General features: G+C 39.4%; 3 protein-coding genes across 3 annotated transcripts in view; 2 read left to right on the top strand and 1 right to left on the bottom strand.

Moving 5' to 3' along the window:
* Positions 1-452: 452 nt before the first annotated feature.
* Positions 453-27,639, bottom strand: DKK3 (dickkopf WNT signaling pathway inhibitor 3). Its single transcript, XM_083840018.1, has 7 exons — positions 27,073-27,639; positions 25,022-25,159; positions 24,448-24,531; positions 7,960-8,052; positions 6,050-6,194; positions 3,449-3,605; positions 453-823 (listed from the first exon to the last, which is right to left on the bottom strand). Exons 1-7 carry the CDS (start codon positions 27,292-27,294, stop codon positions 580-582), a joined length of 1,083 nt encoding a protein of 360 aa, XP_083696144.1. The 5' UTR covers positions 27,295-27,639; the 3' UTR covers positions 453-579.
* LOC310901057 (uncharacterized protein) lies at positions 25,168-27,999 on the top strand. Its single transcript, XM_083840032.1, has 2 exons — positions 25,168-27,006; positions 27,864-27,999. Exons 1-2 carry the CDS (start codon positions 26,654-26,656, stop codon positions 27,925-27,927), a joined length of 417 nt encoding a protein of 138 aa, XP_083696158.1. The 5' UTR covers positions 25,168-26,653; the 3' UTR covers positions 27,928-27,999.
* MICAL2 (microtubule associated monooxygenase, calponin and LIM domain containing 2) overlaps positions 27,865-27,999 on the top strand; it is a 162,583-nt gene continuing 162,448 nt past the window's right edge. Inside the window, exon 1 of the mRNA XM_083839911.1 lies at positions 27,865-27,999. The gene's annotated coding sequence lies outside the window, so the exon portion shown is untranslated.

The following is a 27,999-nucleotide window of genomic DNA, read 5'->3' as shown; positions in this document are numbered from 1 at the left end:
AGTTTGCTGCAGAATGATTGACTTCCATTGTACACAGCTGAAAAGATGTAGGTATATTCATCTAAAAAGGTAAGCAGCCTTTCTTTCCATCCTTCCTCCCAAGATGTGTGTGGCGGTGGCAGGTAAAATCTGTATGTTGCAGCTTCACCTATCATACTTCCTAAAGAAAAAAAAAAATCACTGAAATGGCGTAAAATCGGTTGGTTTTGTTCCAGAAAAATAATTCCACATGTATGTGCAGGAAATACTCAAAGGTAGCTTGTATAGCTCCTATTAACTTAAGATTATGTATGTTTGTGTGTGTGTTTTAATGAGTGCAAGTTCTGATATATTTATTTTTACTGTACAAGGGAAAAGTACTAATCCAAAAGAAACACTGATATCTTATTTGTCTTTGGAAGGTTTGGTCCAAAGATGGAATTAATTCAACAATAATTTGAACATGCGGGTTTGCACAGAAAAGGATGCTTAATGAAGATGATGTTTATTGCACTTCTATCCAGCAGTATGTACTTAGGGTTCATATAAGCAAGACACTAGACAAAAAATTCTAGAAATAACTAAACTGGAGTTTGGACTTTATATCTCATCTCCCAAAAATGGGTCATGAGCTGAATCAGGCTCAGACTTCAAACCCACTTGGTCCTCCAGACTTTCTAATTCTTTACGTACTTCCTGAATGACACTGCTCTCTTCATAATCAGAAAGAATATCTCTGGGTATCAAACTCAGAAATGGCATCTCATCCATGATTAAGGGATCTTCTTTTTCATTATTTCTGGTTTCATTGGAGGACAGTTCACACACAGATGTAGTACCGTGGCTGTTGAAAAAAGAAAGATATCTGGTCATACAGTACAATTTTTCATGTTCTTTTTGTCCTTAATAATCCTTAATAAGATTTTTCTTTTTCTCCACACATGAAAGCATGCTAGGTGCATAAGTTCATCTTTGTTGGATCTGACAATTTTATAATCTGATTCTTACATGCTTGACAGCTGGAGAGTTAAAATGAGATTTCTATATACAGTTAGATTTCTACATACAGTTGGAGCCAAATTGTTAATAGCAGAACATGTTTGATACTGGGACACAAGATGAGAGTGGACCTCAGCACAATCTGTCCCCTCTGCCACAAGCAATCCTGACTAGTCCTTTCTGTTAGTCATAATACCAAGTTAAGATTCTGTAGCTTGAAAGGTATGCAAAAAAGTTAGTGTTTGTCATTGAACTGCAAAGTTGAGAAAACCGCGTATTATGTACTTGTTTTTAAATAGGATAATGCAGTAGCTGTATTTGCTGTTTTTGAAAAGTGTCTCCAGTTACCTGCAAACAAACATCCCACATGTAGTGTAGGAACTTAAAAGGGAACAAGAATGATTTATACTTGTTGGCAGGGGAATAGAACACTATACATCTCATAGAATCACAGAATATCCCGAGTTGGAAGGGACCCATAAGGATCATCTAGTCCAACTCCTGGCACCGCACAGGTCTGCCCAAAATTTAGACCATGTGACTAAGTGCACAGTCCAATTGCTTCTTAAATTCAGACAGGCTCGGTGCAGTGACTACGTCCCTGGGGAGCCAGTTCCAGTGTGCAACCACCCTCTCGGTGAAGAACCTCTTCCTGATGTCCAGCCTAAACTTCCCCCGCCTCAGCTTAACACCATTCCCGTGGGTCCTATCACTGGTGTTTACAGTGAATAGGTCACCTGCCTCTCCACTCCCCCTCATGAGGAAGTTGTAGACTGCGATGAGGTCCCCCCTCAGCCTCCTCTTCTCCAGGCTGAACAGGCCCAGTGCCCTCAGCTGCTCCTCGTATGTCTTCCCCTCTAGGCCCTTCACCATCTTCGTCGCCCTCCTCTGGACACTCTCCAGCAGTTTAATGTCCTTCTTGTACTGTGGTGCCCAGAACTGCACACAGTACTCGAGGTGAGGCCAGACCAGCGCAGAGTAGAGCGGGACAATCACCTCCCTCAACCGACTAGCAATGCCGTGCTTGATGCATCCCAGGGTACGGTTGGCCCTCCTGGCTGCCAGGGCGCACTGCTGGCTCATATTCAGCTTGCTGTCAACCACAACCCCCAGATCCCTCTCTGCTTCTTTGTACTGCATGGGACAATTCAGGGCCACATGTCTCTGTTAAGAGCACAAGGTGACTACTGGTCATGCTAGGCACTCCTCAAACAGCTGCTTAAAGCTGCAGTTTCTTTCACTGGAAACCAAGAGTAAATGAACTAAAGATGTTCTTAAAGCTTATTTCATGTATGTTTCAAATTCTTGATTTTTTTTTTTTGCTTTCTAGAAATTCTACGACTTTCATATCTGGGTAGACTATTCTTATTCTCTAGGATATAAATTGATATTTTCAGTGTGTTTATCAGTTACTAATAATCAGTCAAGGGTCACTTAAAGCAGAGACAGGCTGTTCCTTTTAATAAACACATTATCTGAATCTTCAAGTTCACCATGTAAATTCAAAGAAGCAGCATTATCTTGTCCATGTGAGTCATACCGATATGTATGGTACTTCTGTGTGTGATAACCCTAAACAGGTAATTCTTGTGGCTAGAAGTAGAAAGAATTGGGCACAGAAGGAGAGAAATTTTAATCTACGTATAATTTACATCTCTATCACAGCTTTGCTGTCTTATTAGAAGTTAAAGCAATGAAAATAGCAGTGGAGCAACAAACTTGGGGAGTTTATTACACAGGTACCACATAGGTATTCCAATAATGCTTTTAGTGCAAAACTGAAGTGATCTCACTTTTTCCTAATGGAACTGTTAATAATGCAAATAACTGTCCTTTTAAAGAACGATTAAAGCCATGATATATTAAATGTTTTAGCTTCTAGCAGAAAAATATGGAGTCAATCTGCTGAATATTCCATGAAACTCACAATATTGCTGAAAAGGTCTGTTACAGTATGAAGTGTTTTAAGTCTGAACAGCAAATCTAAGTAGGGAAACTGGCTTCTCAGGCTAGTTTGAAACTGAAGGAAAATATAAGCAAAGTTGTCTGTTTTTGCTATGATAGAAATTACCTGTAAAGCTAATCATTAGTACAGAAACATGCCTGTTCATACCTACTGCATGTTTCTGTTATGTAAGCAAGCAAAGCATTGAGCAGAAGCCCAATCTAACAGAAAATTGGTGGGCAAGAGCTGTACAATGGAGAATGAAATCAGAATGATGCTTCAAAACAGCTGTTACTACTACTTTGATTAAAAAGCAGTATCAGCCTGATACAAACTTCATTCACACTAGAAATAAGGCTTTGCCAAACTCAATTAGGCACATGTGTGTGGGACAAAGCAGTAAGTTTGAGAAAATTTCAAAGCTACTGATGAGAAAAGCCATCAAAACAGTGTGAAAGAATCTGCAAGTTTTGTATCTTAAAGAAACCTATACAAGCAGTTTACTTGCTCAGTTTTGATCTTTACCTGTGAGGTTGGCAGATCAAGCCACTTGCACATGGACATTGCTCAAGTACTCCATCAGGTTCCAGTTCCCAGGTGATCAGGTTGAGAAGTCTATTTGAAGGATCATGGCAAGGTTCACCTTCTTCAGGTAATGGAGTGCACACAGGAAATAGCAGTTCTGCATGCCAGAGTAGATTAATTTTATGAGAAGTCATTAACTGTCTGCTAAACTGAGATGACCTACTATATATGTCTATATACAAGAAGTAAAAAGATGGGCTTGTTTTTTTAAGTCCCCTTACATATTAGGGAGCCATAACTTAATGTTCTCTCCACTAGGTGGGAGTAAGACACGTTAAGTTTATGCTGAATGAGTAAGATCCACTCCTGCCTCATCACAAAGAGAGTACTGTCAATACAGTGGTACCATACAACTCCTTCTGCTGGAGATTTCAAAGACTATTCTAAACCCAAGGCAACTACTGACATTGCAAAGGATTCACTGTAATGCATACTGTTTAAAATCTGAATGTAGAAATCTCTATTGCAGAACTATTCGTTTTTTTTTCAGAGGTTTCAAATGCAATTGTTCAGGCTAGAGTAGCCAGGTTACAAAACCTACAACTCAGCCATTTAATTTGTTTTAAGAATTCTATAGTAAGTAAAGCTGTCTGGCATTAGGGGCTTGGCATCCTTCTTTTCTGTACAGGGGTCATTTCAACCTGTATAAGGAATTATATAGAATAACACATGGTTTTGGGTTTCCTGATGCTAGTAACTTCATGTCTATCTTGAATTCAGGTCTTCCAGATGTTCCTTTCAAATCTCCCTTTTCTGGTCTTCATTCACCTCACTTTTTGTGGTATGGCACAATAAAATGGAGGGAGCTCTGAATTTTTCTGTAATGAGCGTCATCAATATATGCATACATACAAATTACATACACGCTTCTAATGTGTATGATTCATTGGTTCCTAATTCCAAAACAGGCTCTATCTTGAATAGTGAATGTTCCATAGCTTACTACAGTTTTTAAATAAAAAAAAAATGTAGATTCAGTCCAGTCTGTATTAGGACAACTTTTTGCAATGTTTTAGTGATGGAGAAAGGCCTTCAGGTTAGGGCTAACTTCCACTCACACCTAACCTGAAAACCTGAAGCACTGCTGAAACAGGCAACTGTAAAGAAGAAAAATTCTTTGCTGTTAATTGACAGCTCTGATAAGTTTTAATAATGGTGTTCCATTAAGTTTAGTCAATCTTCTTACCTATTGTGTTGTTCCTTCCTGAGTTCCATGTTTGTACTGAATTTCATTTCAAGCCAAGCAGTAACTTATACTCAAATTACTGTGAATGTCTTATAATAATCATGAAGACAGCTTGTTCAAATTCCATAGGAAATCAGAACTACAAAAGCCATTATTACCTTCACAATAGCCAAGCCTAGTACTACTGACACTAATGGATGTGTATTCCTGATTTACTCAACTTTGCAACGTGAGCAGAGGTTTGAAGACCTACATGGGGAAAGTAATAGGCGTTTATAGAAGTGGTCTTTGTCTCATTTCAGGATCAGCATTTAGAGAGAAATCTCTAGTAAAGCTTAGCAAAACATAGATGTGTTAAGATGGTATCTCATGAAGGGGAAAATAAACCACAACTGCTCTCAACAAAACTTGCTGAAACCAGTCTAATTTAACTTGGAAGGTCTGCTCTGTAATGCTCTGAATTAACAAGGAAAAGCTGAACAGACCCACTTGCCTTTAGATTTGGTGTTTGAAATGAGCTTTTTCCTTCATTATCCTGAAGTACCCTTCCAGCCTGATCCACTAGCAAGCTGATTGTGGGACAGGCACCCCAACTATTGGTGAAGGTACAAAGTCATCTGCTGCTCATAGCAAGAGCCAGAAAAAAAGCAATATAGAAAAGTACCTATGTGGAGTGGAAAGAGGGTTAGACTTGTATCCTGTTACTACTAAATTATGGTGAACTAGAGTAAAAGCTGTGAAGAACTAGTGGGTAGAAAACAGTAACAAGCTGGACTCTGACCAGGCAGGATTTAGGATTGATGTCAGGTCTGGTATCTTGTTCTCTCCTTCCTTTCCCTTGTAAATCAAGTTTCATGTTCCCATGTGGACTGACAGCATAATCTGGAACATCGTTCCACTTGTCTGTCCAGTCAGTAACGCATAGTGCACAGTACCCTTAGAAGTCTCATATAAAACTCTCAAGTATGAAGACTATCTGTAGTCTGACTTTGATGGTCTACTAATTTAATACATTTTAAATTCTATTTTTACTATGCTGAATGAAAATTTAACAGAGACCTCTGCTTCTTTTAAACGATACTTTTAAGACATCATATTTTTGTACTACTCGTTCTGTTCCTCTCTCTACTGTGCAGTGTGCTTTTCTTTTGTTGTTGTGCGCTCCTATCAGGCTGTTTCTCACTCCTAATTCTATTAAAGCTTTTATAATGAAGTTAACACAGTGCATGCCCCAGGCTAAGGCATAATGACCTACTGATTCCATAGAGGTCTATCTGCTTCACCTGAGCGAAAGAGCGAAATATGAACACTCCTGTATTATAAAATGAATAGGATAAAAAGCAAAACTACTGTACCTTTCTGAAAAGCACAGCACATTCCTGGGTTGCAGTCTTGTTGGGTCTCACAAATGGTGCCATTCTCTCCTTTTGAAGTGGCTTTCTTGCACTCACCCCAAATGCACAGCTGGTCTCCACAGCATTCAACATCCCGTGAGCAATGCTTGCGAATGGAAAAAGCATGTGACAACTGTCGCTCTAGCACTAATTGCCTGTACCAATATACAGCTAAACGTGGATTTATACCTTGCTCCTGAAGACAGCTGCATGAATGTGGTTTAAATAATGTAACATTTCCATTGTTTAAACAGAATTGCTTAGGTTCTCAACTTCCAGCACACACCAAAGTATTTACTGGACAGGAACATCTACAGTAGAATAATGGCACCCCTTCTATACTATTATTACAATCTTACAAAATCTGAATAGTTTTTTAGCATTTATATGAAAATTGGTCAGCAGCCAGACATCCTGCAGTGTAATGTGTACTTCAGGCCAAACTTTTGCAATCAAGGAGAGAAAATTAATAAATGAAACATTATCAATGGAAACCATTTCTGATTTTTCCAATGTTAAATGCAGGCCGTACTTTACAATTTGTTAAGAAGGATTGCTTTCAAAGAGCAAAGCAAAAAACATCTTAACATCCAGTTTTCAGTTGTAATAAGAACCAGATTTCATTTGTAATCAAGAGAAAAAAATCTCTGAAAAAAAAAATCAGAAAATCGGAAGTGCAAATCTCTACCTGAGGATAACTTTGTATGACAACTGTCCCTGTGTTTCAGCTATACACACACCTAATAAATCAACCCAGCAAAAGCACTGTGACATTTTGTTTTTTTAGGTAGTTTGATTGTCATCTTGAAGATTCCTAGTAGGTCATCATTTTAACAGCTTTTTTCTGTCTGCGTAAAGCCCTGTCTGGGAAGCCATACGAAATCAATTTCTTTTCCAGTGGATCCCACAGGAGGTACTTAACACAGGGTAAAAAGTAGGACTACAATGCTAATTATAAAGACAAATATCTTATGATTGTGAGGGGTCTAGGTCAGGGAGTTGATCCAGCCACCTTTACTTTCACACTTCACAGTCAGTTCACTTCACTGAACTCACTGTGCAACAGGAATGTAGCTAGGACCAAATTTTTACTTTTTTCTACAAATGCTCTATTGAACACTGCATAGAGAAGTAGGGCTTTTGGTTTCAGTTACATCCCAATTGATTTTTAATGACTCCATGTTAACAAGAAAAATGATCACTTTTAACACTTTCTAAAGTATGAGTGAGCTTTCCTAATGACAGAAGATTGATAATTCAGGACTTCCATTTAAGCACGCATTCAATCCACTAAAGTCAAAACAGCTCCCTGAAATTATCAAGTATTTAAATCATTTAAACCATTTACATAATTTACATCATTTCAGGAAAAGATTTTAATTGTATTGATTACAGGATTTTACAGCAATGTCAACTTAATGGCCTGTAAATGCTTTGAAGAACAACTGGTTCACAAGAGGCCATCAGCAGAATGTAGGTGAAAAGGGACAGGTCGATATAGGCTGTTTTCAGCTGATTGCTCTTAAATTGTTTTTTTTACCACAGAAGAAGCCTGAGCTTCTCAGGCACCTGTCACCTACACAAGATAACCGAAGCATAGCTATTGCCAAAAACACTTCTGTTATCTCAAGAGACAGGGATTTACTGCTTCCTAAGGTTCACATATTCAAATAATGTAACCTTAGTTGTGATAACAAGGGAAAACAAAGTTGTGATAACAGGGGAAAAAAAATAAAATGCTACGCATCTACTAATACACAAAGCTGTGCATCTTCTTAGGTAATTATTTTAATTTATTGACATTAACAACAAGAATTTACATAGTAAGTTTTTAAAGACTGCATAAAATCACATATCACTTCAGGACTTACTTTATGTTGGGTTTTACAGAGCTGACACTTGTATTCAAAAGTGGAGAACTGGCAATATTTCCCTGTTTCACAGTCTTCATCAATGATACACTCCTAAAAAAAAAAAAAAGTGTAGTTTGCCACTATGATGGAAATCCATACCTCTCCTTGAAACACCAGAAAGAAGGTCTTGATTGATTGTATTTCTTATTTGGGACTCGAGGGAAAAAAAAAGCTCTGTTTTTTCACACAACCACAGTTCTGTAATAGAACAACGTAGCTGCAAACCATTAGGTGGCTTCACATCTTGTGTAAATATTAATACCAATGACTTCCAGAAAATGAATTCTCTTTGTTCTGCTCTCTTGAGGAAAAACGAGCAACAAAAACAACCTGAAGACATTTGCATAAAAGCTATTTTACTTGTATTAAGAGTTCAATCAAAATTTACTTATTTACTGGTTTTTAGAATGGGACAAGACTGGGAAAGAGTCTACGTTACAGCAGCTGCAGCAGCCAAGAGTATCTGTGCTCTGTGGGAGATCATTCTGCAACAGCTTTCTTGGTCCCAGGCCAGGCAGCTTTATGCTGTCCTCCTTCCTCCTCCCCAGCAACATCAGTGCTGACCTCCGAAACTCAGCAGCTTGGCCAGCTTCCCCAGGCAAGCAATGACAGCCCAAAGGGAGATGAATCCCTAATGCATCAGCCTTTGCTACTCAGCTAAGGTGTTTCAACAGGCTTCAGGCTGTTTGGGCATGCTTTTCAAACCTGGAAGCGTTTCATGGCCTTAGCAAAACTGTTTCTGTGAGAGGGACACCTGAGTTCCCATCTGAATCACAGATTCCGACTGAAGTTTCTTTGCCCAGAGGTCCCACCAGCACCAAGGTAGAGAGTGCTTGCTTTTTGTTTGTGCTGCACAGGGCTAACATACAAATACTGACCAGAAATTCTTCGCCAGGGATTTTTATTTGGGAGGTGACCGTAATTAAAGCACAAAACAACTCTGCAGGCTGTTTAGGTATGTCAGTGAGGAAGAATCTGCAGTACAGAGAGTAAGTGTATAGTTTGTGTATCCCTGAAGTTCCTGGTTCACAGGGAGGGCATCTTTTTTTCTTCACATCTAGTGATTACCTCTCAAAAATCAAGTGATCAATCCTATTCTAAAAATGTCTTCTCCAGGTAACTATCAAGCCAACAGAAGAATAAATCTTAGCACTATTCCTGTCTAAGTCACTTTTATTTCATCACTGGTTTGTACCATCACAAGGCTGATGCTATCTTTGTGTTATTACTCAGTACAAAATACGGAATTAAAAATCCCTGAATTCTCTGAAGAAATAACTTGACTGCTCCTTGGTAGATACTAATCTCACTTCTTGGTGCAGCCTAACTGTCATTTATGCAACCTTTATTGAAAGTTTTTACTAAGCTTTTATTTTTACTTTTTTTTAGATCATTTTCCCCAAACTGACTTTCTCCATGCCATCCCAGCTGGGTTTTGTTTCTGTATGATCAGCTGGGCTGAAAATTAACTCATCAAGAAGTTTAAGTGAAGCTTTTAAATTACTATAATCACTGAAGGACAAAGCAGCTATACTGTCTTCAGATTTCCATATTTAACATTATAAAAGCTTCTTGCATTGTATGAGACAAGGCTGCTCTGCATGAAGAACAGTTCTTTGTTTAAGTTACCCATTTTGGCCATCTGAGATGTTTTCAAAGAGTTTGATTATCCAGGACATGGAACAGAAGCCAAAGCCTGATTCTTTTCAAGTCAGTGAAGTTACATGCGGGTTATATGTTTATAATTAAGCAGTCCTTTCAGCTGTTTTAAGAGATGATTATCGGTGGGTCTAGGCTGTTATATATTATCATAATGCTTTTGCAGCTTCATTATCCCATATATGTTCTTCTTGTTTGCTTTTGTGCTGCTACATAATCAGGTGGGTCAAAATCCTAGTGTTCTACAGTATCTTTGAGTTTTTGTGGTTCCAAGTAGTTAGCCACTTCTCCTCCTTAGCTGCCATGCTCTTTCTGGCCAATTTTCTACCCACAGCTTTGTCAGCTTCTTTTATGAATCCCCCTGTATAAACCATATTCAGAATAAACTATACTGTTTCATTCCTCTTCCATCCACTTTCAGGCAAACAGCCAAGTCTCAATGTAGTAAGTTTTTCCAGTTGTCCCTTTCCACAGAGAAGAAATCTTGCCATAATCATTTTTAAGCTCATGCAATAACCCTCTCTCTAGCTCTAAAACCACCTAACATCTAAGTTGCAATTCTCCAGTCACCGCTTTCTCTTGTACTAATGAGTCCCCTGCCTTTCCCCTCTTATTGAATTGTGTCCCACCAGTTCAGACCCCAAGTATTATGAGGTTTTCAGCTGGGGAAAAAAAATCCTTTTACAGTTCTCTTTCCTGGCATGGAATAAGCTTCTTTTCATATGCTTTCTTAAAGCTGTGAAATTTTATGCCATGCTCCAAACCAGCTTCTTTCATTCAGCTTTTATAATCCACAGTCAATGCAAAACCCAATAATTCTTATACATGCAGATGTGTGACCATTTTTCTTTTTGTTGTTCTTTTTTTTTCTTTCTTAACAGACCTTTTCTAATCAGGCTACCCTGAGACACAACAGTTGCAAAACAAGGAACAAAACTAAGCATCTTCATCAGCTGCAATGGATTCTGAACAATCCATGTTCTTTGTGGGATTCTGTAAACTACGTTATTTTTCAGAATGCTTTGCTTTTGCAGGGTCAACAGCGTGTAAACTGGGGAGAGGCAGTGCTGGCTTCTGACATGCAGCAGAGCATAATTTAACCTGGCAGCTAAGAAATACACTGTTTGAGAAGTGCTAAAGAATAATACAGAGCGAAAGCAGGACTGCCTGTTTATTAATAAGTATACTAGGACCCACACACAATAGAAGGCATGATGGAGATGAGTGTAGTACCTGTAAGCACATACTTAGCATCCTGTAGAATTTTATTATAATATTGAACCCTACAGTGACTATCCTGCAACACCTGAAAGTAATTTGGGGGTTGAAATTTGTTCCAAAACCTTCAAGGGAAAAAAAAAAATAAAAAAACAGAGGCAAGAACAAAATACTGAAATTTGTGGAAAAGGTTCTTTGTATTTTGAGTTAGACTATTAAAACAACTACCGCTGAAAGAAACTTCAGTTTTCTTGTCTTTGGCACATTATGCCAAAGCTGTAATTGCTTTCTTAAGGAATGATTAGGCTCCTTATGTGAGATTAAAAAAATGACTGATGGTACTGATGGTTAAGCATGCTTGTAACACAACTACCAGAAATCCAAAACAGATGCCTGTGTGAGACAGCTTAAGAGTGTTCAAGTCAGACATGGTGTAAGCATTAACAGGTTTTGACAAGGGTCCTTTCCTTCTGTTTGAATGTTTACATGTGCATGGAAAGGCACAGAACTAAAAAGTTTTCTTTCAGTGTGATACAACGATCTTTACGCTTCACCAATAACAAGCCTTTGACCTAGAAGGCACTATGGGCTATTCTGGCAGACTGTCCTTGACTGGTGAGTGTAGCCAACTACGGTGTGGACCCCGTTATCCTCTGCTCATGTAACACTCTAAGGATAAAGAGGGAGAAGCAAAGAACGTCCAATTTGAAATTACAAAGGCAGAACTACGCAGACAGAGTTAATCTACTTTCTTGAAGAAACCTTTCATTTGCAGCGTTCATCTGGTTTCTGTACCTCGCTATGGTAATAACCTTAACATTCCCTTTTGCTGGTGATATATTATGTACTGAAATCATGTTCATTTCACTTTCCTCTTTTTTTCCCCCTTTGCTCCTAATTAACTGCATATATTTAACACCCTAAGTGTAGTCAAGAAAATATGCTCAAGACTATTCTTATATTGTGTGACTTTCAAAATGGAACCACTGATTTTAAATACAGTGGTGATGTTTAGCTGGTCTATTCCCTTTTTCATCCTCCCTCCCATATTTTCAAAGATAATTTTAAACCAAATTCTCTCTTCACTCCTCTCGTATCTTCAAATTATATTTGTCTGGGACAGGCAAATGACTGCCTGGCATGGGCTCTCCTTTCCTTCCAGGCTCTTTATACCTTAGCTTAGAACCCAAGAAAGCAGAGAAAGGAGCAAAGGTATCATTCCTAACCTTCTATGGCTTTCAGGTTCACAAGCCATAAAGTAACGAGACAAAATTCACTGACATCAGAGAGGTAATGAAGTTTTGCCCGGAGATACACAACAAAGGAAGCAATGCTAAAAAGATGGTGCAGCAATTAGAAAATGACTCCAACAGATGACAAAAGCTGCTGAGTAGTAAGCAAAAAAGCAAAAAACCTGTTCTATATCCTACGTGTATTACACATATTAGGAAAATGACCGAAGTACACAGAATGGAATACCATCTTATGGAAACTACTACCAGTCTGAATTGCAGTAGTGTTCCAGCTCTTACTCTCTTAGTTGTCTAGACAGGGCACATAATGCATTCATTTTTAATGAGATTTAAATATCTCAAAACCTCTGTAATACTTTCCAGCAGAGCAAATGTCTTATTGCTGTCCTGCCAAGTGCATAGCACTCATAAAAATAAGGACTAGTGTTATAAAAAAAGACACAGTAAAAAGATCAAACGTGAGTTGCGAACTATGGTACTAGTCACATCCCAGTACTATGTGGGAAATATACATGTATGGGGCTACATATTGCTGGAGCTGTCTGCAGCAGCAGAACTCTCCTCTCATCCCACACACTTGCCCTAGAGGAGGCAGGACAGGTTATAGCATGTTTGTCCAGCTTTTCTCCTGTTTGTCAGGTGTGCCATAGGCAGGGCAGGACGGTAGAAATTCCAGCAAAATCTTCCTTCAGGCCTTCCTGCAACTCAGTGTCATGCTATATACTCACTCGACTTTTTTAAATACATAGGGACACTAAAATCTATACTTAGGGAAGGAATATTTTGAAGAATAGTTAGAAGTTGAAGAATTAGACAGTTTGGGACCCAAAACCAATAGCCCTATGTTCCATGTTTAATTGCTCCATATTAAGAAAAGCTTTTTTTTGCATAGTTTGAGATTATCAAATGAGGTGAAAATATGACTTTATGTATCTAAACAAAATTTTCCTAATGATTTTGTATAAATTGTCCTAATAGAAAAATGCATCTACCTGAAGATCTATTAATTGAAGAACAATTTTTCCACTTTTGATTAACTAAAAGGTGTGTCTAAAACCCTGCGGTCTAGAAAATCTTGGTTTCTAGTCTAAATGTCTTGAGATACAGTAACAGTTACAGAAACACTGTACAACTGTGCCACAAAGTTCTAAAGTGCCGTTATTTCTAAATAGTCAGTAACCAAACAAAGTACAGCCCTCATGAAATGGCGTGCCCTGAGGCTGAGTTTCAATGCAGGCCTCTTTTCTCTCTACAGTTGGCAGCTACAAAGTTTCCATGATTCACTACCAAACTATGTACATTTTGAAAATTTATAAAAACAAAACACTCCAGAATAGCTGTACACAGCAAGGATGTGAAACATCTGTGCAAAAAGAAAAGCAGTACAAAACAGGATTTATGTACTTAATAGCTCCTTGCTGATGCCAATCTGTACCCAATCCATTACAGAACTTACTTAAAACCCTGAATCTTAGGTGCTTTGTTCTTACGTGATACACTTGGTAGCTTACAGTCTCAACAGACTTACTGTGTTTCAGATGTCAGCCAAAGATAATACTCGAACAGAAATACATGGTAAGAATTCATCTACAATGGATTTTGCCTATAGCAGAGTTGACTGTGTGGATGACTGCTGTTACTCTAGAGAAAAGGGAATAATTTATTTTCTATGAGCTATAGATGAAAGAAAGGGTTTAAATTACATCATCAGAGATCTTATAGCTGGTGTAGGAAAACATTGGAATAAACTGTCACCAGCACTGGTGGATTTTGAGAACAGATGAGATGAATGTCTGCCTAAAGATGGAGTTCCCTTGCTGATGGCTCTGAAATATCTTGGACTCAGGCCACGAAGGTCTTCCTTTGACTGATACTATGATGTGAGCTATCTACATGCTGTGAGATGCTTCTTCCTTTCCCTGGGAGAAGTGGCCTTTCTAAGGGAACAATTTTCAGGGATTCCTCATGTGATGTAAATTCACAGAACAGGCTCTGAGTCAGCTCCAGACAGAATTATAAGTGAACAAATCTGAAACTCCCATCCCATATATCTTTTCACCAATTATGATATATTAGAGTATGTTACCTACTGAACAGAAGTTATGGACTTGTTATAAAGAGTTCGGACAGGCAGAAAAGATGGAGGGGGGTTCTCTCTTTAACTGCAGTAGTAAACCACCATGACTGGATAGCTCACATTCACTGGTACGGTATTCCTCAGCACTAATTATCAAAGTGGCTTAGTCCCTCATTAGGCCAGACAGACACTCTCTCTACAAAAGATACCAAAATGCTAGTTTTGAATTAGACAGGAGAAAGGAAAGAATGAGACTTATTCAGCTGACATATAAATGCATTTATCAAGGGAATACATTTGAAGACACCACTCTACAGAGCTTTTTTTCCTCACATTTGCCAAATTTTTGATGAAATGAAACTAAACAGAAACAGAGATCAATTCACCACCTTCCTCCAACTGTCACGGTTTACCTCAGTAAATCATAGTACAAAACATCATCAAGCTGGACTAGCAGCATCTTGCACATCTTTCTGACCATAAACAACTGTACAGAAGATCAAGCAATCACAGATCACGTTCATTTGTTCTCCTCCTACTCACATTTGTGTAAAACAAATTTAATTCTAATGATTTTAATTAATCTTCCCCTCCTATAGTTCAGGGAAAGATTAGAAAAAACTTAGGCTTATTGCATATGGAACTGTGTGTTACTGGGCCCACCTCCCAGCCACCTTACATATGTATAATACAGATGTAAACCGGCTGCATGTTTGGCCCATTTATCTCTATTTTTTATATCTCAATCATTCTAAGATCATAACAGATGTAAAGGAAAATAAAAAATAAAAAAACATTTATGCTTTACATTTATTTCCTAAAATCTTTGCTACATGTTGGTACCCTACCAGATAAAGTTTACTGGTTTATTAGATAGTGTGGTTTCAGCTCAAAATCAAATAAGCATCTGCTGGAGCCAGCACATTAAAACTATGTAAAGCAAAACCACTGGAAAAAAAAATCTCTTTTGCTTTAAATCTGTTCCTATAATGTGATTCGTTTTGCTACATGTGTCTGGCCAAAGGAAATACTGCTGATGAACTCTGACTGCTGTCTAAAGACAGTCCATACCATGATCTCTCAAGAGCTGTCAGCAGCTCACAGAATTGTCACCAGCCCACACGAAAGATTTATTCTCCTGACTCTCTCTGCTACCTCGTAGAGATGAAAAAATATTTAATTTCTCTTAGTCTAAATAGGTAGATCGAGTAGAGCTTGAAAGTAAAAACGTTCCTGATGATTTGTTTTTATATTTACCTATAACTTAGACATGACCTGTAAGAAACATTTTGACAGCCTAAACTCAACACATGAGGTATAAGAAGGCTGTACTGAAACCAAAGAAGTAAACAGTTGCTCTTTTTACTCTCACTACTCCCTTACTGTGGCTTTTTTGCAGAAGAGTTCTTTCAACCCATATGCAAACAAGGAAGAAGTAGATGACTAAACATGATGTATACCTCCCCACAGATGGAAGGTTTCAGACAAGTCAGATTTCCACCACTAACAAGATTGCTGTAAGTTGTAGAAGTAGTGTATGACTGTCAGATGGACAATGAGTAATGCAGATGGGCATTGATTCTTCTAGAGAAAGCTTGTTTTGTAGCTTTCTAGGGGTAAACTTCCTGATTTGCTCTTGTGTTTTTACTAACACAATCACCTAGAACACTGAACCAATTCTAGGCATTGTGATTGTGTTACAGTAATAGTTTATTTTTGGTAAGGAGAAATTTATTCCAAGAAAATCTTTCTCCCTTCGTTATTTAGCTACTCAAAGGGTAAGAGTTCAGATAGAAAAAAAATGGTGAAGCAGTTCTTCAGCAAATATGATTTTGCACAAAAATATTCTTGTTTGTTTGTTTTTTGGAGTTGAACTGGAAAAACGAAATACTACATTGTAACACAAGGCTCTGGCAAAGTTTTAAACATCCCCAAACACAGGCATTGACCTGAATTACTAATCAAGAATGTTACTTTCAGAATATTAATTAGCACAACACAATTTTCTTTGCCAAACTTGACAGAAGAAAACTTACACTAAGCTAGCACAACAGCGAAATGTGAAAGAAATCCTAGCTACTACTTTTTTTACTAGCAAAGTAAATTCACTGAAATTATCCAAATTACTTCAGACTCTCACTGACACAAATGGGAACAGGATTTGATGTCTTTAATTAGGAATAACCCATTTGCTGTTGCATAAATTCTTGGCCTGTAAATCTGAGCCACTATTTAAGCCCAAAAAATGTGATAAAGATCTGTGTTCTGACCTTTGGTTGTCGTGTTTTCAGCTCAAACACCTGCCTGGTTTGTCCCATCTCTCAGCAAAAGGCACCTTGCTTCTCTTCACTCTGACAAGGTCTAGCAGCTGTTTACACCTGCTTGTTTGTTCAGGGTCACCAAGCATGATATCTGAGTCCATGGAAACTGAGGTCTCACTTTTCTCTGCATCATGGCCATTGCAGCCCTATAGTATTACAAAACCATCTTGTTTGCACACACTATCCATTCATGTGTGGATTCTCTGCACAGACCCGTAACTTTCTACACAGTGTTGTCTCTGAGAAAACAAGCCAGATCAGAATGGACTCACGTCAGTAAACAAAGATGTGGACACAGCCTCTGACACACACCTCAGCTGGCTATTACAGAGCTTTCCCACCCTTCTTCCTTGGAGAAGTTTCTTCATGCAGGAGCAGAGGCGACACACAAGGGTTTCAAACTCCTTAATGACACATCTTTCCATCCACGGATGCTAAGTTTCAGATTTTTTGGCAATAGTCCTGCAAATATCACATGACCAGTAAAACTTCTGGTCTTAGGGACACGCTGTTACTCACAGTAAGGCCATTCTATCACCCGTGAGCAAATTAAACCTCTTCATAGCTTTTGCATCAGTAAGAAGCATCTGGTGCTTACAGTGTTATATATGAACACTGATGGTTACATCCACACTCCATCACACCTTTCAAAACAAGAAGACTATGTCCCTTGCTCTACAAACAAGATACATATCCTAAGTACTCCAGAAATATATATGAATAAGAGCAATTCAAAATACTAATTGCACATTTTTTCTCATCTTAGGCTTTATCTTCTCTCCCTTTGTACCCACCTCCACATCCTTTCCCACTCTAACCGAAGCTACTTGCCCCCATGAGCTACGTGCACCTTCCCTTCAGCTTCATCCACTACATTGTCAGGACTGAAACTGAAAAGAAGAAAAAAAGGGGGTTCAGCCAAATGTTCAGAATGTCTGAACCTTGTTGTTCAGTAGTTCTGCTGCAGGAATTTAGGTGGTTTGGGACTGGATGGGAACCTTGCCTACAAAAGGTGTTCTGTTTTAAAATGCAAGCTATGACTTGCAAGCGCTTGAGACGTACTACTTAAAAATCAGCAATTAGCAAAAGAGAGTGCAATAACATGCAGATATTCTGCTTACAAAGGGCTTGTGAAACTCGAGTTCTCTCTTTTAAATGACTGCCAGATGTGTAATGCCACATGCATTTTTTGCAAAAAGCTTCAGCTTACATTATAACTAATAGTAAACTAATGTATTCAAGTTACTGTTTAGTATATAAACTTGAAAAACTGACAGGGTTCATTCATTAATTCTCCCTCAAAGTATTAGCTAGGAAGTGAAAATTGCCTTTATCTGCTCCTACACTAAGAACTACCTAAAGGGTGGAGTGATTTCAAAAGAACTGCACTAGTGAAGATTTGTGTAACAAGTGATGCCAACAGAGCAGACTGGGCAGTTAACAGAAAAGAATACTAAAAGTGCTAATGAATTGAATGATTAAGTATACAAAAACTACCAGTTTTAGATATTATCAGACTTTTGGCTACAGACAGACCAGGATTTCAATCCAGTAATGCACTTAGTGTGTCTATTGATAGTTTAAGGTTGTCAACTGCAAGTCACCAGACACTAGAAGTTCTGTAAAAAATGAAACAAAAAAATGGGACCCAAATGTAAACCTGGGATGCCCAAAACAAGTATCTTCCCTGAGATACTAACATACCACAGGGAGCAGACATCAGCACTAAGATCCTGGATGTTCAAATTTTTGCCATCAGCTGCTCTCCTGCAGTGCTGCTGATGGACAAATTGCAATTTTCACTCCACAAATGCTTCTTTCTCAATTTTCAAAGTTCATTTTCACTTCAGCACTGGTAGGAACTCCTCTCCTTGGAGCAGTACAGATCTCAAAGAGTGCAACTCTTGCATATGGCTGAGAACATGCTTAGAGAAATCATATATGTTGCTCAAATAGGAATCAAGCAGTAACTTTAGCAGTTCTGGATAATCACAGAGAACTGCAAGTTTGGTTAAGATGTGCTACAGCTTGGCCTTTTATAGCAGATTTTTCTCTAGAAAACCTTGTCTTACAAGTTGAAGAGGGAAATAGAACCCCAGAAGTTAATGTTTAATTACTTTCTATTTCTTTTTACTATCTTACTACCAGAGTAAAGATAAGTCTCTTACTTAAAGGCTTAAAAATGTTGTAAGGCCATTAAAATAGGGTTGCTATCTATTCTATCTCTACAAATAAACCTGTATGACTCTGGAGCTTTTGTTCTCCAGTCACTTTCTTAAAGTTACACATCAGGGTCAAACTCACATTTAATCTGTAAAAAAAACAGACAGTCATTTCCAGAACAGGTCGAGTCAGCTTGCAAAAGCAGTTCCACAGTGGTACAGTACTCCCTGTCCAGAGCTGCAGGGATCCAGACAGCACTCTCTAACCTGGCCTGGTATCACAGGTTCTCTTTCCTAAGCACCGGAGTATTCAAAATTACTAATCAGCTGCTGTATTTGCAGAAGGCTGGTGCTAAATACACATGTGTATACAGGCACACACCCACCTGTTCACAGAGAGAGCAAGCACCTTGCACAACACCACACTGGAGGCACCTCTCTACTCTCCCACAAAGAAACACGACCTGTACCTTCTAACTAATGAGAAGGTACAGCTGTGCTCTGAAGAGCTTCTATCAACAATGTCAGGCAAAAGAAAGCAATGTTTTTAATAGAGCCAAAGCTAATTGAGAAATGCATGATACTCCTCCAGTTCCCCAGTACACCTTCCCGAAACTTTAGCATCTTCAAAACACAGTTGCAAGGAAGAGAACTGAGAGCAACCAGATGTACTTCTATTAGAGTTTACTTGCTATAAAAGTTGCTATTTTTATTTATCAGATGAATACAGACAAGAAAAAAATCTTAGGTACAGTGGCTTTGAGTTAGAACTTACATAAAATACTACTCCAAATGCAACTAAGAAAAGCAACTAATCTTTTTGCAGTAAATCTTACCAGTATCAATTTTGTCTCCTTGCATTTTCATTGTTCATGCTTCCTTTTCATTGACTAGGCTAGTGTACCACAATTGAAATAGAACTAGTCAACAAACCAGAAAACATTTTGACTTTCACATGGTAATAAAAAGCACTGTTACTTTATGTTCTGTACTCTACACCAAGCTTTCTACTGGAGCTACTCCGTTAACTTGCATGCTAGGCTCTGTTCCCAGGAAAGTAAATTATAGAATATTTGAACCTTAAATCTTAAAAGCAAGTGGATGTAAAACCCTACACAGGCATAAAAACATGCACATCCAGCTACCTATTGCTTGCATTTGGCCTCCTTGGTGATACAAGACTGATGGATCAAAGCCTGACATCTATGCTGGTAACTTGTCAGTCCTCACTGACATCCGAGAAAATGAATGTTAGTCTGGGAATGTAAATGGCGCCTCCAAATAATGCAGCACCTCTTGAGAATGAGGTCTCAGTGCCAGAAATGGCAAGCGGTCTAGTTCCTCTTCTGGAGCTTAAAATACCGATAGCCTTCTGGCTATCAAAATACTATCAACTGAGCCACTCAGTAACAAAGAATATAGTCTAAAGAGAATACTTTTGTGATGCAAAGCCAAAAAGCAATAATGTCTGAGAGAGGAATATGCATGTGTACGGGATTATGTCTAATTTTTCTGTAATATATATATACATGTACATAGTGTACAGATACACTATTTATATGTATTATAGATAATGTATATTTCTACCTGTTGTGGGAGGACATGGGATAGCAGAGGCACTGTGATTTAAAAAGTAGGCACAATTTCTTTTCCATGAAACTGCTTTTCCAGTGCTGAATTTGATTCTGGTTACAATGCGAATTTATTACTGCAAGACAGATGGATTCAAAGCCCAAAAGTATCACTGAAAAAAACTTTCAATGATTTCAGCAGCTTCTAACTCAGCTCAGAGAATAATGAGAAATGAGGGTTGTGGGGTTGCGATTATTATTAATTACTACTGTAATAAATTATATAGACTGTACATTTTAGAGTAGATTGTTTGCTGAGGTGTTTGATGAATTCTCATATTTACCACCCAATTATATACCTAAAGAGCAGGAGCTGTGCAAATCCTTAACTTTTACAAGCCAAGCCTATAAACTGAACCTATAAGGCAGGTTTGGCTTTTAGCATTCAGTTTCCCTACAAGCATAAAAGCTGAGTTTGTGTGATAGTGTGTGCCTATTTCTTTTATTTGGCTGAGTGAAAATAAACAGAAGTGTTGTTCTAAAGAGGCACCAACCTGAAGGATACCTGAATAGCATTAGAACAGCAGGCCAGTTCCCAGTGGCTGGCTCCTCACAGCCTCTGCTACCAGCATCTCAGAACAAAGTGTCACTATCTGCCCCTTTTCAAATGATCATCAACACTTACAGCTACAACTATACAAACCACTTGTTGTGTTACACTACACAGCAGGATGAATCACTGATGGGTATCAAGGATGTGTATTACAGAACAGCATATACTAGCTGTATTTAGAGGCCCACAGAGATAATCTCCAAAAAGATTTCAAAAGGTTTTCCTTTCAAACTGCCCACAGAATACAAGAGCTATACATGTATTACTTTGCTGCTAACATTTAAAATAAGCAGCCAGGAAGTAGAATAACTCTTCCACCTTCCAGTGGTCTGGAAAACCTGCTGCCTGGAAAGTGACTGAGGCATCCTACAATGTCACTTAACACCTCACATATGAAAATTAACATATGTAATAATGACGTAAGGAGACGGTGCAAAGTTCTTGGCAACGCCTTTAACTCATTTTCCCAATATTTTTGTCTTAAGTTGACAGATCTGAGCAATGGTACTTTTTAATTTGAACTTTTTTTTTCTTCCACTTGGTAGATCTCTCCTTGGAAGCATGTTTTTCCAGCTGTAATCCAAATTTTCCAATTCTCAATCTCATGCAATTACTCCTAGAATAGTTCTGCAGCCTAGCAGTACCCTAAGTATATTCTTCCTTAATGTTTAAAGTTTTCAAGCATTTTTAGATTTGATTCTGTTAGGTATTTCTTAGATACATTAATATATGTAGATCTGCCTGGTCCCCTTAAACAAGAATCAAACATGTCTGTTGGTTTCTTTTCCCATTTAGTGTTTTCTCTAACTTGGCAACCTTTAAATTAAGTGTTTGTACCAGGGGCATGCTCAAAGGTCAAAAGAGTGAGAGACAAATAAACGTTAACAAATGTTTTGTTTCAGTAGCTGCTGCAGAAAGGATGTTGAAGAAAGCTCCCCAGAATCTAAATGTTAGATGAAGTTAATGCAATCATTAGTTCAATGAGGTCTGCCACCATGAAGTATGAGAAAAAAATTATTCAGCTAGTTGTATTTAGCTGGAAGACTAATCACTATATTGGTTCTGGACACAGCACTACCTTATTAAGTGGGGCAACTTTCCCATAAGGATAACATAGATAATATCATTCACTAGGTGTACGAAGCTTATAAGGAACTTTGTATGATCATTGGAGAAAGCTAACTTATAAATATTTTTATAGCTGTGAAGAACAAACAGATACAACAAGCAAGCCAAATACATTAAGAAACAACACTAGTGTTGTGTCCCAGTGCTAAGAAAGTTGAAAGGTTTGCTTCTGTACACTGGTTTTGAAGATGATGACCATAATTGTTTGAAAAAAAAGAAAATATATTTAAGTTGCCTTCATTACACATATTTCATTATTAAAAAGCATCTTGGAATATGTTAGCACTTTCTATAAAACCAAACTGTACCTTAGAATATTTGCAATTTATTTTGTACCTTGACTTACCATTAAATCTATAACCTTTGTCAAACAGTTAAAAAGAAAGCACAAGCAACTTAATTTTGCTACTTGCTATTCCCAACTTTAATAGCAGTATAAAAACATGAGCTGAAAGAGGGAAATCTTAGTCACTGGATGACAGCAGAGAAGATGCTCACATTTCAGGATTTACACCTAATAAAATAGGAACTACCACCATATTTTTTTCTTTTTCTAATGTCTTATAAAATAGTTGGAGAACTTTCAAGAGAGAACTGGAAGGAAGTTAGACTAAAATAAGCCAGGACATGTTAAACTAAACTACATCATAAACTATTAGTTAGACAAAGCCAGCTACCAGAGGAAACACTGGCAAGTCCTGTCCTAGTAAGAGCATAAAAGTATCTGAAGAAAACCTAACAGTTGTTCTAACTTAGTACATGCTGACCATCGCCCTCAACGGCAGAGGCTTTGCAAGACTTAACATCTGGTTGTTGCTGCAGCAGTATATCTGAGATTTGCTATAATTGCTGGACAGTTTAGTTTACTAATCTAGTCTGCCTTTTGACTTCGGAGTGAAAGGAAAATGATAAACCAAACTAAAAAGTGCAATGATCTATTATGAATTGGAGTGGTGTAGAGAGAGCGTGGGGGGGTGGGTGCCCAGGATCAGTTTCAGGTGGAATATAAAACAGCCACCAGGCAAAAGCTGATTTTCTAGTTATTGCCTACAAACGCCAATTAGAATTTTCATGATGAATGTATAAGCTTAAGTGCTCATATCTAGGAATTCAGATGCTCATAAGATTGAAGAAAATACACATATAAATGTACTGTCTTCTGTAGTAATAAATCTCAGTAAAAAACAGATGACTAAAACCAGATGACTATCCAAACATTCCCTTACATCTGCAGCACAAGGAAGGTTAATGGAGATAAGTATTCCTTTCAGTCATAAGCAAAAAAAATCCAAACAAATAAACAAACAAAAAAACCCTTCACTTGCATCAACAGCAAAAGGGAACTTAGAAAACACAGGGGTACAGATTCCTGCAGTAGGTCATAAAAACAACTTGATCCATGGAAGATGCAGAATCAGTCTGGCAGAAATACTAAACCAATGTGATCAGTATAAGAAAAGATCATTTAAATACTCAGAATCCACTAGCCAAAAGGCTATGCTGCCACAAGGCATTCAGTGACAGACATAGGAGGAGCTAGTAGATGGTATTTACACTACACTCTGCTTTTCATTGTGGTTCTTTACCAAGCAAAAGATCTGTCAGGAAAAATTCTGTACATGTAGAATCATTTTCTCATGAATTCTGTGGGTAATGACATTATTTTCATAGAAAAATATGATATCATCTGATACATCCACTTTTACCACCTGTCTTTCTCAGAAACATCCTGAGCCTGCATTCAGGACAGGAACTTCTAATGAGACTACTGTCGTTTAGCAAATGTACCTGTATTTGCAAGACTTGAGTAAAGAATATTCTTAATCTTTTAAACTTTTTTGAATCTGTGAACAATCGTGTTTCCAGAGGTAAAGGGAGTTGTCCTCCATTCTCCCCCTCCCCAAAGTGACATTTTACAACCAGTTCTCACCACCAGCCAAGGCTGAAAAGCAAATAGAGCCATATATTGTTCCACTGACTCCTCAAAACAGACAAATAGGGATTATTTTCTAGAGTTAAAAGTCTATAAAACAATTTTGCTATGAAAACCAAAAGCACAGACAGGGCATCCATGGAGCACTGTTATAGTGAGGGTTTATTCACAGTCATTGGAAAGGGCTGTATAACTATCTTTGCTATTTGAGTACAATACTTACGTTTGATGGACAAATTCAATATTCAGATCAAGCACCTCAGTTAACTGCAACATTGAAACTCCCCTACAAATTTGTAATATAGTTTTCCTAAGTTAAACTAATTAAAAACAAACAAAAACTACAACAACAACAAAAACAAAAACATTATGACTGCTTACATGAATAGTTTTATGTTTTAAAACATTCAGAAATTTGGCTATGCCAATCCACGAACTATATCGCTTTCTTCAGACAGGTGAATTTAAAGTATTTGTTTAACTTTCAAGAGGAAAAAATGTGTTCACTTACATGATTTCTTTTGTTTTCTCCATCTTTTATAGATGTAATAACTGTCTCAGAATAAATTGTTGATCCAGTTTTGTTATCTGTAACCTGATATGGCAAAAGAACAATAAATCAAACTACATTTTTAAATTATGTCCCTTTGTTACTCTCAGTCGTATTCAGCTGTAATTCCTATACTGCTATTTCCCATCTTCCTGGCACTCAGGCAAAATCCTTATTTGGAGGAAAAAAGTAGATGACAAGGCTAACTCCTTAACTATTTGAAACATCACTGTAATGAAGCTAACAGAGTGAGAAATGATCATTCTTTCATTACCTATGCAATTGCCATACCTGTGTTCTACATTTAGTATGCATTTCTTTTCAAAGTAATTATTTTACATTAAACTTTTATGTTATATGCTCCTAAACCTATCAGGCAAGCAAATAAGATACAATAAAATCCAGAAGTAATTATCATCAGGAAAGTTTATGCTTCAAATTCTCATGCTTCTCTGCAAAACATGCAAAATCGTTTTTACTTTTGAAGAAAAGGTCATGTGAGAATGAACAGGTTGGTATGTACGTTTTCTCATACCTTATCAATTTCTTGATGAGTCTGAACAGTTTTATTACCAATTCTGGTTTCTGTGTTGGACTCGTTATGGTAGGTGGGAGGCAAGTTTTCAAAGTTTACTTCTGATAGTTTTTTTGCTCCTTCCTCTTCAGCTTCCATCTGCCAAATTTAAATAAACCAACTGAAAATTAGCAAGCTGAAATGATTACACCAAAGAGAACAAGCAACATATCTTTTCCAGCCCTCAGTAATGCCCTGTTTAATTGTATGATGCTGTTAATATAGATCCCTCTGTATGGGAGCACTCACTCAGCTGTTTCACACAGCAACCACAGCAGCTCTTTTAATGGACTAAAGAAACACTGGAGATCTAAGCCCTTGAGCTCTGAACAATTTAAATAATGAGCTGAAGTCAGTCTCTGTGACGAAAAAGTGTGCTGAGACGAGTGACAATTTGCTATCTATACAGGCCAACACTGGTTAAGAGTCTGGCTTTCTATTTTTTCCAGAAAAACACTAACCGCTTCACACACACTTTCCCGCCTGACAAAGGGGAGAAAATATTCTGGCAGGAGAGAGTCACAGGCAAAGCCCCTTGAAGGCAGCAGAAGTCCTATAGGTCAGGGTGCACACATCCAGAATTTAATTCTCTATTTATTTCAATTCCCATTTCTTTGTTTGCCAGATGAAGACTTGGCGCAGAAGAGGTGATAAGAGTGTTCTCTGAATCAGAAAACAGAGCAAGCACAGTAAAAGGGCATAAGCCTTGTAAACAATACAAACTTAGAGCAAGTTGTTTCATGTCTGTTACTTGCAATCACTGTGACAGAGCTAGGAGGCCACAAGTTCAGCCAGGGTGAACAAAAGAATTTTTCCCAAGACAAAAATCTCTCTTTTTGGGGGATCTACTTTAACTGACAGTTGCAAACCTTTTTAAGAGCAAAGCATTTATCTGCTCCCATGCAGCTCAGAGAATCCATCTGTTGTACTGTATACAGACCATTCCTCAATCCCGAATAAACATTTTTAATAGAAGCAGTAAAATAGGCAGACATTTTAACTACATCTTTATTTACAACTAAGCATATAATTTGTATTGTAAAGCATGCTTTTTTAATGCTTTGTCTCAATGTGTTTACAGCCTAAATGAAATGGAAGACAAGCAGAATTCAGCAACCATCTGGATAACAATAAAAGTTCAGAAATGATCTAATTACTGTAAACAAAGGTCTGTATCCCTCGTGGCCTGTGAGTAAAAGGGTTTTTGGACTACATAACTTAATTTTAAGTGAAAGAGAGAACTTGGAAGGAAGATTTTGAACATGACAGGGAAAAAGCCCAGAAGTGGGAGGAATGCAGAAATATGTGCTTTGACTGGTATGTGAGACAATGGCTTGGGGTCGTAGATTCAGTTCCTGGCTTTGAAACAGGTCCTGTGTGATTCTGGGCAAGTAACTTCAGATCAAGACACGGAATTACGTGAAAAATAAGCTGCTTCTCCACATACATCTTCAGGATTGTCTTACACCTTTGAATCCTTATCTGCGATCACCTCTGGCGTTTTAGGTGCTGCTGCGCAACATTAAAGTAAGGCTTCCCTTCACTCCTCCCCTTGCCACGTCCTTTTTTGCTCCTGCTTTAGGATTCAGGCAGATGTCTGCCCGCACGTTTGCCTCACGACCAGCCCTCACACAGCGAGGCCGGCTTTCCAGCGCCCCCCCTGGCGCGCAGCACGGCACAGCGCGGGGCAGCGGCGGCAGGGAGACTCGGCGGCCCGGAGGCTCGGCCGGGGGCGGCGCGGGGGAGCCGGGCGGTCGGCACGGCAAGCCCGGAGGCGGGAGCGAGCAGCGCCGGCGGCAGCAGGGCAGCGCTTCCGCTGCAGCCGGCCACCGTCGCCTCCCGCAGCTGGGGCCGCCCGCCACCTTTCCTCGCCCCTCAGGCGCGGCGGCGGTAACGGCTCTGACGAGGGCGGGTGAGATGTTAGCGCCGCGCGCCGCTGTCCACAGGTGCGGCCCGGCCCCGGGGTAGAAGGGGCGGGGAGGGCACCCCACCCCACCTAGCCGCCCCCTCACCTCCTGCACGGCGTTGCGCAGCTTGTGCTGCGTGTCCTCCATCAGCGCCTCCACCTCCCGCAGCATCTCGCCCAGGCTGGCGGCCCGCCGCCGCCCGCCGTCCCCCGTCGCGGCGCAGCACGGAGCTGCCAGCGCGGCCGCCAGCAGCAGCAGCAGCAGCAGCAGCAGCCGCCGCCGCGGACCCGGCTCCGGCTCCGCGGCCCGTGCCGCTCCGCGCCGCATCCCGGTGGCACCGTTCCCGCCGCTCCCCGTGCCGGTTGCGGGCTGGTAGCGCGGAGGGGGAGCGGGGCGGGGCGAGGCGGCAGCAGGCGGCTCTGCAGTGCAGCGCCAGCCCCGCAGCCCCCCGCAGTCCCTCGCTGGCCCGGCCCCCGCGGCCCCCCGCGGCTTCGCAGGCCTGGGCGTGAGGAGAGCGAGGCGGGGGCACAACGCCCCAGCGCGGCGGGAAGGGACGGGCCGGCGGGAAGGGGAGGGGTGCTGAGGGAAAAAGGCGGCGGGGGTCACCCTTCGGGCCCGAGGGCTTCCCTCTCTTGATTTTTCAGGCACGTTTAATGCGAGGAGGATGGTGGGAGCTGCCCCACAATATCTCCGTTATGTATTTTGCTTTCTAGTCTTCAGCGAGGCTCATCAGTAGATGTGGTCGACTCTGAGGACCAGCTAGTTCTCTGAGAGTTGATACCTCCAGCATCTGGCTGGCCAGCGCCATACTCTCTCTGATGACTTCCTTCCAAATCTTTTTACCCAAAATTTCAGACAACATCATCATTTTTTTTATCTGTGTGCATCTTCCCCAGCCTCCACGTTACTCTTCCTGTCCATGCTGCACCTCAAGAATTTCGTAGATGGTTTCAGCTGTAGTCGGCCGGCTGCTCTGATGCAACAATGTTGTGCCAAGAGAAAACTCATTTTATTTTGGAGCCTGGATGAGAG

Source organism: Anser anser (genome assembly GCF_964211835.1).
Source record: "Anser anser genome assembly, chromosome: 5".
NCBI classification, from domain to species: Eukaryota; Metazoa; Chordata; class Aves; order Anseriformes; family Anatidae; genus Anser; species Anser anser.
The sequence above is the reverse complement of the archived record's forward strand: the minus strand, read 5'-3'. Positions and strand labels throughout refer to the sequence as shown.